Source organism: Onychostoma macrolepis, chromosome 03, assembly GCF_012432095.1.
Source record: "Onychostoma macrolepis isolate SWU-2019 chromosome 03, ASM1243209v1, whole genome shotgun sequence".
In the NCBI taxonomy this organism is placed as follows: Eukaryota; Metazoa; Chordata; class Actinopteri; order Cypriniformes; family Cyprinidae; genus Onychostoma; species Onychostoma macrolepis.
Window position 1 is genome coordinate 38,931,210 of NC_081157.1, and position 12,146 is coordinate 38,943,355.

At 36.5% G+C, this 12,146-nt stretch overlaps 1 protein-coding gene across 1 annotated transcript in view; it reads right to left on the minus strand.

Annotated features, from left to right (window-relative positions):
- The window catches only part of grin2aa (glutamate receptor, ionotropic, N-methyl D-aspartate 2A, a), a 128,497-nt gene that overhangs the window by 52,864 nt on the left and 63,487 nt on the right, over nucleotides 1-12,146 (minus strand). The window contains 1 exon segment of the mRNA XM_058771626.1: nucleotides 1,341-1,933. Coding sequence (XP_058627609.1) covers nucleotides 1,341-1,933 — 593 coding nt within the window.

Below are 12,146 nucleotides of genomic sequence, written 5' to 3' on the forward strand. Positions count from 1 at the left end.
GGTACAAAGGTGTACTTTTTGAAAAGTTACTGCCCCTTTTGTACCTTTTTCTTGTTTGTTCTTCTGAGAGTGTATAATATTATATTAAAAGTTTGATTATTGTCTTAATTAAAATCGTATTAATTAAACATTGTTTGGAATCTTTGGAGACCACTTGGAATTTAATGACATGCCTAGAGATATAGTAGATCTAACATTAGAAAGCTGAGACTTACTTTTGCAAATGCCCTACTAGGGGTGGGGGCGATATGACCAAAATCTTATATCTTATATCATGAATCATTTTATTTCACGTTAACAACATATATCACAATATAGTTAATTATGCTTTAAATAAGGCCTTTATGATATCAAAATTTTTCATACCATAGAAATGTCATAATTCTTGTCACCAGTGTCAATATCACAAAAAACTAATACTAGCCTAAATTACAAAGAAAAAAAAATACTCAAGCTCACTAAAGACATGTGAACAGTCAGCGATTAAATAAGAATAAGAAACTAATTTAATAGTAATTAAATTAAAAAAAACTACAGTAAAACAAATCAATAAGAAATGCTACATACATTGTATAAAGTAATCAAATGTATAAAAACACTGCATATTCTTCACTGTGTAAATTAATTTTTTTTTTTTCTTATTCAAGTTAGAAAAGTGATTTAGTCATGAGCAGTGAAAGATTTTCTCTTTTTTGTTGTTTGATTAACATGAATGACAGACAGCAGGAATATTAGACTGCTATCACTTTAATATACTGTTACACATGTGTTTTCTTTCTCAGCTGCTTGCTGTCACTTAAGACCTAAATTCCTGTGTTTATGAGAATACATGCAAAGACAGCATTTTGACAAATACAAGTGTGTGTATTTAACTGTTCAAGGCCTATAAAGCAGCAAAAATAATTCCGTTCAACACGTCTTCACATGCGCGTCTCTGACCGCGTTCAGAAACAGTTTCTCAGACAGCGCACGCATATAGTGAAATGAGTTGTCTTTCGCTGCTGATTGTGTTTCAACGGCTTAAAATCACTTGTTTTTTAACTGCAATTCTTAAAAAACGCATGCAAACGTTAAGTTTTCATGACCACGTTGCACAAATTTCTACCAGGTAATCGTGTCTACTGGTATATCGCCCACCTCTGTGCCCTACGTCTCTAACAGAGACTTCTTGGGTTGTTTTTTACACCTTTTCCTTTTTCCACTTGACTGATCAAAAACTGTGTTTTCCCACATAAACACAACTTTTTTAAGTGCAGGAACTGGATGGACAGGCTGTTGACAGAAAACAACAAGATACCACAGACACACAGATAATAACCCAGCTCTCATCCTTCACTTACTTGTGCAATGCGCTGGGTGGCAGCTTGGTTTTCTCCATTTGGCCATAGCAGCTGGTTTTGGCCTCCGGGATGTCCCCAAATTCTTCCAACATGGCTGCAGCTGCTGTGGTTATAATCCCAAGCCCATCTCGAACCCGTGCCTCAAGAGGGTAGTCCCAGTCATCGTAGGATACAGAGATCATTCCAGAGGGGAACGAATCTGGAGTGATGTCTGGGTTGCCCGTGGTCAAGCTGGGCACGATCCAGATGTAGCCGAACCCGGTCAGGCCCAGTGATCGGGCCTCCTCCAAGATGTAAGCCGCCTCGTCCTTGGAGCAGTACAAGAGGATGACTGGAGACTGCACCTTCTTCAGCTGGATCTGGGTCCTGGAGTCCCCGTCTACGGCGTCCAGGGTGATGGTGTGCTGGAGGTCCCAACCGACAAAGCTGTTGTCGACCGTGGTCTTCAGGATGGTGATGAAATCCTGGTAGCCTGGGAACTTGCTGGTCACTATGGAGAAGATGTGCCAGTCGTACTCTTCCATGATGTTGAGCATGAGCAGTGCCTCCTGCTGGATGGAAGCCCCGAACTGGAAGAACGTAGATTTTACATCCTGTTGAACAAAGAAAGATAAAAAGACCTGTCACAACATATATAGCATATAACATCTAACAAATATAGGTTTTCAGCTGTCGAAATTAGGGATGCACAATATATTGGTACCATTTTAGTTATTGGCCTACACGTTTATATACTGTATATATAGTTTACCTTTGCTGTCATCTAAAGCTCACTTTCAATGAATCTTACGTTATCATTTTGTGATGCCTAAATTCACTCGTAGCATTTAAAACAAGTTATTTTAGTGTTTTATTTTTAACCTATTGAGAAAAATAGTACAGAATTTCACTTTATTGTTTATTGGCCATAACATGGAAATAATTATCTTATTGTGTTGAGTAGAATTTTAATATTAGTGCATCAGTAATAAACTTCAAATTAAAAACACAACATCGGTTAAAATGAAATAATTCATAATACACCAGAACAGATGGAATAGAGAAACCATTGAACTATTTTGAGCGCTCTGAACTCAATATTACAGACTGACAGAGTTAACAAAAGTTAATAAGGTTCTTTATCAAAATGTAACGAGACAAAAAGGAAAGAGAAGAGCTTTTCTGGTTCTTTGAGATCCATCTGATATATGCAGCTCTGGCCTTGATGAACTCATTGTCTAATCATAATGATGCACCGAGCCAGTTCTTTCTGGCTGAGCAAATTCAATCCCTATGTGCCTTTAGAACTATTCCTTCCAGCATCCCACAATTCCACAGCTTTAACTGGCCCTCTGAGGCACAAAGGACACAATCGTTTTTTGATTCATACTCTGAGTTCAAACTTTTCACTCATTTTATGAATGAGAGGATCGGAAGCCTGTGTAAGGAACGCAGTGTGCTTTCATTAACCTTCCCAATCATGTGGATGATATTTTTCCCATCGCCATTTCAATGTCAAACCAATTACTGCAGCCTCATAAATGGTAAATGAAAGGTACTGAATACAGATGTAAGATGAGGTATCTGTCTTTGTGTGCATTTGTGAAAGATGCCTGTAGGAAACAACATGTTGTGAGTCTGCATATGTTGGGTGGAGAAACGTTTCACTTAGTTGTTTTGCTATTTTTGGGAAGCTTGGCTTGACATTGCCAATTTCACACACCGGGGAAACTAAATAGACACTGGTGCTGCACAGTGAAAACAAACACTTCACAAACGCATCCACGGCACAAATGAACACAAATTTTCTTTGACCAAAACCGTTACACTGCTTTTCCACGACCAACCATCTGGCCTCCCAGACGACACTCACCCAAATCAATATCTTCAAACACCATATCAGATCTTTTGTTGGCCTTCTCGATCTTTTCATTCAATGCCAGCCCAATATAAGACATTCATTAAAGCTGCTTCTGATAGCATCTTCTGTTTTTGTGACGGATAGTTAATGAAACACAGGGTTCACGCTAGAGACGCTTGATTGAGTGGTCTTTGCAATAAATGTTCATTAGTCAGTCGGTGGGCTGACAGCTTTTTCTGCACCTGTGTCCAGTTTTTCTGCAAGATTTAATAAAATGTCACATTCTTTGGATGGAAATATTTGGATAATTTGGTCTTTTGACTCATGAGAAACTTTCATCCATTTTGAGATACAAAATTTTTACTGGGACTAAATATTATTATCATAAAAAATAAAAATAAAAATCAAGTGATAATAAAAAATAGTAGTAGTAGTAGTAGTAGTAGCTGTAGTATAATTAGAATTCTTGTTCATTTTGTTGTTATTTTTATCATTTCACTTTTTCAATCATTATAAGAACAATGTAGGAATTAATCCTGTATTAAATAAATTATACATTCATCTTGAAATAGTCTTTTTACACATACCATATTTTTAAGTAATCCATAGTCAAAGACTATATATATGACAGAACTAATAAAAATAGCAAAAATAAAAATACCTCGGTGAAGCAAATTTTCACAGAAAATGCATATGACACTGCAGAGGCTCAAATACTAGATTTATTAATCACACCGTAACACGCATTATGCAGTCTAGGGTAACTTTTAATACAAAATGTTATTTTGAATCTAGCACCTAGTTAAAACTTTATGTTAAACTTTATTTTAAGGACCATTTCTCACTAACTAGTTGCTTATTAGCATGCATGTTACTAGCATATTGGCTGTTTATTAGTACTTTTTTATAAGCACATATGATAAAACTTTACTTAAAGCCTTTATGTATAATGCATTATAAAAGTAGTTTTAATGCATGAATTATGCCTTGAATAAATGTAACCACAGTTAATACATTATAACACTTATCAATTCATTGTTACACTATGCATTTTAAATTTGGTTATAATTATGTATGACAAGATATAATGTATTACAACACACATTATGAATAATTCTAATGCATTATACCCTTTAATAACCCACACATATTAATGCCTTATTTTGCATAACCATATGTTAGACCCCTTAAACATAACAACTGCCTTACTAATTATTAATAGGCAGCAAAGTGTTACCATTAAACTTGATAAAACAATGTTTTTGCAATGAAATATTGTTGTGTAACAGTGACAAGTCCTAATTTATTTTCACTGCATCACCTTGGAAAGATTTTAATTATTCCTCAAAGGTTGACGTTATCTTAAAGTGGCACAGTTTTGAGTGGCAATTTCTTTTCATTCACATCTGGGGATGTCAACGAAAATGTAGCAGATTACATTACATGTATGGAATAATGGCATAAAGATTAATCAGCTTGTGCTGCCCGCTCCCCACAGTTGTCCATCAACTCTTGAAATGCAAGGTTAAGAAAATATGACCCTCGTAATAATCGGTCTACTGGGCGCTGCGTGTGTGGGGTGAACATGTAGACTGTGTGGAGTGAGCACTCGTTGACCTCATTCTGCAGATGAACTCAGGAGATGATGGAAAGAGAGGGAGGAGGTTAAAAACCATGTGTTCTCTTTCTGCAACAAGGATGAAACCAGTAATTACAAAGTGAGGGCAAGAAAAAGAAATAAAAGAGTCCGATGGAAGGTTGATTTGGTAATTAAGCTCAAATTTTATACATCAGCACAGTTTGATGAGTACAGATCTATTCAATTGTTTGGTGTGAAACATTAAATTATATTATATATCTTTGTTTTCCAGAAACACTGTCACTGTGCATTAGTTATTAGTTATAGATTTTTCAATGACTCTTTCTGATTTGAATGATTTGTTCAGAAACACTGATTAATTTGGAAATGAAACAAGTGACCGTCTTTATAAATTACTCACTTAATCGATTCATTTAAAACAATGAATCAGCTTTGGCTTCATTTGGAAATACTTTCATTTGCAGAATAAAATAAAATAATAAAATAAAATAAAATAAATAAAATAAAATAAAATAAAATAAAATAAAATAAAATAAAATAAAATAAAATAAAATAAAATAAAATAAAATAAAATAAAATAAAATAAAACAAAATAAAATAAAATAAAATAATAAATAATTTTAATATACATTATAGCCACAACTGCAGCATGAAAAGAATGATTCATAAAGTACATTTATAAAGATTTTGCATTGTTGCCTAAATGTAATTTCACAGCCAAGCACCGAGTGTGACATGAAAGGCATGTGTAATCAGCTTCAGAGGTGTGAAAGAAGATTTGTGTGCATTTGACTGGAGCGTAGCAATACTAGTTTCTAATTTCTCACCCGCTTTCCTGAGGATCTGCATCATCCCTGCCTGCTGCTGAGCTTTCTCAATGCTATTTTCTTCATATAACAGGATGCCATTACCAGCCCGAGGCGATAAAGCTATATTGTTTGCTCAGAAATAGGAACCGTGCTGTATCATATTTCGAAGCAAACTTGAAGAAAAAAAAAAAAAAAAAGATTTGGAGTGGAGATATTTCTCAAAAGACATCGCTTAAGATCTTAAGACCTTCTGAAGTTCTCTGTCGACCCCTTTATTATAGGTGATGCTGGGGTTTGACATCAATCATCCTGCACATCTTTCATCTCTTAAGGCCTTATACTTGTATTTTTTTTCTAATTGTGATGTAAACTAATTTTAATTGTGAGCTCCAAGCTTCACAGCACCACATCAAAAACACTTAATTTTGCTTGTGCACTCGCACTGACAAACTTGACAGACCGAATGTGTTGTTTCTAAGAAAACCAAATGCAATGAATCACATCAATAACCGCTAAGAGCATCTGAGGTGCTCTTTTGGCATCTCAACAGCGTGAGCTCTCAGACGCATTAGAGGCATTTAGATCTCTCAGTTAAGAAACAATCGCTAAGATATTCAAATCAGAGCATCTAGCAGCAAGAACAAGTGGCCACAATTTCTCTAAAGCCCTGTTTGATGGACCATGTTAGGCTGATTAGACCTCCAGTACAAGGAGACATGATCTGCCAATATAGGTTGGCTCCGACAGCTGAGCAAGCAACGAGAGTGCATGTACATAATCTACAGTAAGTATGCCATTTTGTATGTGAGTGGATAATCTGAGGCGCTTCAGAGGGCCGCCTCAGGGGTGGCCGGTGTTATCCCCACAGCTCAAGTCATTCCCAGCAGCGGAGCAAACACAGCACAGTTAGTGTAATAACACAACACAGAAGAGCCAAACAGCGCTAACGCAATCACAGCGCCCAGCCCGGCTCCACTTCGTTAAATTGTGACTTTGTAAACTCTATAAATTGTCAATTCGCTTTTGATGGAGTGGTACGCCACCAAGTAGCATAATGGTGTTGCTGTTAATGCCAATTTTTTGCACCGTTTTTCAAAGGCTCGGTCTCAAGAGCTGCTCCATGAGCTCATTTTTAGTGTGCCACAGAGCTCTTAGTGAATAAAGCAAATGAGTGGAGCCAGAGGAAGAAAGAGAGAGAAAGGCTGATATACACACAGCAGTACTGTAGCCAAAGACACAGAACTGAACTTCACCATCTGTCCTGCGCTGAAGAAATTCTGTCCCAAATATGAAACTGCGGGGTTTCCAGCGTTTTTGATAAAAATGAATTTCCATGACTTGTTCTGCCAATTATATACCGCATAAGTAATTTTAGAATCCATTTATAAAGATTCTGGTTGGCTTTTTTGTGTGTACTGTATGTCAAATCCCAATACATGCATGAAAATACACTACTTACTGTACATAAATATACTTATTTGTGTACAAAAGCCGGAGAAAAAGGCTAGAGATTTAAATTCTGTTCGGTGGAGGATTTTACATTCAGTATAGAGTTCTATGACCGTTAATTCCTTTCATTAATTTCATATCTTTTACCACTTTTAAAGGTCTGGAAATTGTTATTTTAAAATTCATTGAATTGTGAGGTTTTCCATAACAAAGGAAACCATGAAACTATTTAGAAAGATACAGTATTTTAATAAAAATGCAGTATTACAGTTGTTCTCAAGCTTTTTGACACCAAGGCCCTCATCAATATGCAAAGGCCCGATGACTTTTCCAGTTATTTGTGATTCAGTGGATAAGGATTATGAATTTTTAAGATTTGTTTATTTTTATTTTTTACAATTTTTACCTAAGGGGAAAAAAAAGGACATTCATTATAAAGATCAGAGTTATAAGATTTTAATTTACATTCATTTAATTTACTTCACCAGGTTTACAAATCATACTTTTAAAATCAGTCTACATATATCAAGGTCAATATATAAATATATATTATTCAATATTTTAAAATTAATTCAAATCAATATATTTAATATTCGTTGTTATTTTAGCTCATTTTAATGCTTATTTTGTTATCTTGTTTTAAATCTTGAGGCCCCATAACTTCCACATGTAATAAATTAAAACAGAGACATTTCACTGGCAGTATGGTACACTGATGCTCATCACCAAAAACAAACAAACAAACAAACAAAACCATCTGTAATGCGCTTTAGAACACAAGAAGTCAAGCACACGCATTTATTTTCTATCATTATAGAGACTTTACACATTGATTTCAGTTGTTTTTATACTGAACTAATGATGTTTAAGTTTAAATGAGATTTAGCTTCATTTTGGACTTCTCAGAAAGAGAAATAAGTAGTTTCCTGATTCGAAGTTCGAATTAAGCTGAATAAAAATGAATCAAGCTAAAAAACAACAAAAAAACTGGAGCATGAGCTTCTTTCCACTGTGTTTATTTTAGCCTAAATCAGTGTACTAATCAGGTGGTAAGCAATGACTGGATGGTAAATTATCCACTTCCTGTGAAGCGAGTACCCTGCAGACTGAACATTTACCCTCCCTATGATTTGGAATCTCACTAAATTCCTTGCAAATCCACTTTGCTAGGCACTTTCAGGTGAACGTACCCAGAGACAGAGCACTGCACTGCAGCACCAGCGTCACTAGTTACACAACTCCACAGGATCACAGTCTTTCTCTCTGCTTTCCATTCATTCAGTGCCTTTTTCTTTCCTTATTCATTCTCTCCTTTCATCTCCCTTTGCTCCTGTCTGCTTCTCTTTTTTTATATTTTTCTCAGTACCCCCTCTCTCTCTCTCTCTGGGCTCCTAACTGTCCCTCCTAAACTCACCTTATCAGCACGTGTGATTGATGAAAAAGAGGAACGTGTGCAGAAATTCAATTACACTGACATGCTGGTGACAGAGAGAGAGAGAGATAGATAGAGATAGAGAGGGAGGGCGGAGAAAGAGAAACAGAGAAAGAAAGAAAAAAACAGCACCGCGGTGAAACGCCACTCACCGAAGTGCAATTAGCTCTCCTGCGAACAAAAGACGTGATTATTCTCTTTAAGATCACGTCTGAAAAACTTGCGATAAAAAGGTTCATCATTTTGCGTGTCGCAACTGGGAGAGAAGCATTATTTATGATCCTGTTGGAACAGATTCTTGTGAATATTTAATGAAATTCCTTCTCGATGGTTGAGCAAAAAAAAAAGAAGAGGGGAGGGGTGGGGGGTGGGGGGGGGATAGAGAAGATGGGTGGAGGTATAATGAAGAGGGTCTGTAAATCCCATGATGCTGCGCTCTGAGTAATGACTACGCCACTGTTTCATGAAGTGTTCATTACATAACTGTCATGAGTTTCTCAAAAACAGATTTGCAGAACGCTCTCACAGCCTTAGGGGCATGTGACTGACAGCTGCCTTAGACAATAAGGTGTTCACCTCACAAGTGAAACACAGATTACTAACCACATTACCAATGACAAAAAAAAAAAAACATTTGAAGTGGCTGTGTTCCAGCAACATGTGAACCACTCTGACCTCCAAAGGCAAAATGCAGTAACCAAGGACTAAAAAAATAGTTTTTAATTTCTGTTGCTCACAGGAACTAGGACCCAATGGGAACTACGGCACAGAGACTGAAGAAAAGATAAGGCAGACTAGAAAAGCAGAACACAGTCTAAATTTTTAACCCATCATAATGAATCTTCCATGCTCACCCGGAGAGATCCCTTCATTAGTTCCCATGCCCACTTCTGAATAAGACTTGAACTTTGTTGGAACTGTCAGGAGATCAATAGAAAACAGAGGTTATATTTTACCTCAAACAAGCGACGGTAATGAATGAATGATCACAGTGGCTTCCTCTTACAGCAAACCCCCTGAAGCACTTTAAAATAACACTTAGATTGAGCCTGAACTTAAACATCACAAGCACAATCAATTAATCCAAGCTGGGGGGGGTTTATACGCCATACAATAATCACGAAACACAGTAAAGTCATATGGACGATCGGCTGCTGTCTCAACAGAGACAGATATGTTCGAAAAGTGAGGCAACAAGAGGCAAAAGACGCTCTTTGGTGCGAGATAGAGTTTAAAAATAGCAGACGGCCCAAGTTTGTTCATCTACACGCTCACTGAGCTTGCATTCACAACTGTCTTTTTGTTACTGCTGCTGTTTTTCTGTCAGGACTTTTTAACAAGCACCAAAACCCCAGAGGGGCAAGCTGACAAAGGCAGATAAACTTTCTCGGAGCACAGATAGTCTCGCTCTCTCTCTCTCTCTCTCTCTGTGGGCACTGCCCCACTCCTGTCAGAAAATTCCTGAGGACGTTCCCTTCAGAGTCCTTTATGTTTACATCATCAGATTACTAATCACATTACAAGTGCTGTCATTCTGAGAAGAACTGCGTGTTTGCACTCTATTTGACTTGTTTGTTCAATCTTTACATGTCATGATCTGTGACGCAGCCTGTCCAGGAAGATGACAATCCACAAATCATACAGGCAGTCAGAGAGGTCAGTGTCACGACGGCTGGTAATCATCGGATGTGGCAGGGTATGTAACTGAGAGCAGGCATCTTTTTCTCTCAAATGACCTGATGACTCAATACAAAGCATTATATGGCAGAACGGCAACGTCAAAATTTCCTGCTGCTTTCAATACAGACGCTATGGAGCTTTCGTAAATGATTCATTTTATTTGTGTTCAATTGCACATAAGAATCACAGCAGGCAGTTATATAAAAATTCTGTCATAATTTACTCACCTCAAAGTCTTTCTAAAGACTTTCTTTTGCCATGGAACATAAAAAGCACAATGCAGAATGTCCATGCTGTTCTTTTCTTTACAATGAAAGTGAATGGTGACCAAAGCTGTAAAGCAAGATTTTGTTAGTAATGTCTTCAATTTTAGTCTGTTCCAGTGTTATTTTAATATTTACATACTATTACAATGCTTATTAATATTTTTATTTAATATTTTCAGTTTTCATTCTAATTTTAGGATATGTTTTAGAAATTTTGTGAAGTGCTTTTGCTATTTTATTTGATTTTTATACTTTTATTTAGCTGAAATTTATTTTATTTCAATTTTAGCTAACATTTCTAAAGTTTTTCATCTAATATTTTATTCTATTTCAGCTTTATTTCAATTAGTTAACAATAGCAACACTTGTCTGTACTCGGACAAAGCTATTTTATTGTTTAGAATGTCGAGGAATATAGCATATGAGTTATATGAATTACTGTTTATGCGTTTATGGTGCTTTTTTGTCCTTTTTGGAACCCATCCGCTTACTTACAAAAGTAAGCAGTGTGAACATTCTACAAAACAATTCCTTTTTTGTGGCACGGAAAAAAGAAAGTCATACAGGTTTACAACAAAATGAGGATGAGCAAATGACAGAATTTGAATTTTTGGATGAACTTTCCCTTGAAGCAGCGTTATGGGATTGGCATTTAATCACTTCCAAAAGAAGCCAAATCATTAACATTACAGCTTTACATCAATTGTTTTATCGCAGTTTTCTTTGTCATTTTTCCTTAGCTTGCATTCATTTATTCAGTAGACAGAGAACGCACACACACACACACACATCTAGACTAAATCAGATTATGTGTACAGCGGCTCTGGGCAGGGCCCAAGTGTTGGAACGGATGGATGTTCTGCCCTCTGGTTTGTGCTGTGTCCATTTGCACTGCAGAAAAACTTCAGCTGCAAACGTCACCATCTAACTTTTTAAAACCACCAAAGTAGATGCCATATTTAATGGACTTCAAAACGAAAGCCAAACAGAATGAGGAAAAACAGTTCCCTCTTTCGTCACATGGCAGGTGCTGTGGGAACGCAACCAGCCCGTGTTAAGTGCTCCCATTTCATTTTGATTGGCTGCCAGCAAACAGTACAGAGTAACTGGCACTTGTTATACTTCAGCAGACAAACGGCACTCCTGGGAGATGTCAATCAGGCACGCTCGAGGCTGTGACGTAACCACCCAGAGCTACTGAACCTGAAACCAAGCAGCTCACCGAATGCAGCTGTTCACACACACTCACATACGCACAGATGTACACTAAAAATGCTCCACTTCAGCAGACTAATTTAATGCACAATGTCAAGTAGACTTAGCTGTACAAAATACACATACTTGTAAAGAAGTTCTTGAATTGACAGGTTCCAATAAAATACAGTAACATCAATTACAAAGAGTCATCATATACTGGTTTAGAAACAATTTTCACTCAAAAACAATTACAAAGAATGGGCAAGTAACACTGAAATAAAAATTTTGAAGTAGAAAAACTGAAATAGCATTTTCTCGTAAAATGTACTCATATAGTCTTTGTTTTATTTCTCTGTTTCATTAACCTTTAAAAAAGCATTTTTACAGTGTAGACAGTGTCTTTTATTGGTCTGTTTTAATTTTTTTTTCTCAAAATAGTAATATTAGGCGGTAAATCATGACCCAGATATTAGCTTTAAGAGGTCATATGAAAGAAACACCACAACAGTGATCGCTTTAATATCTCCTTTGTT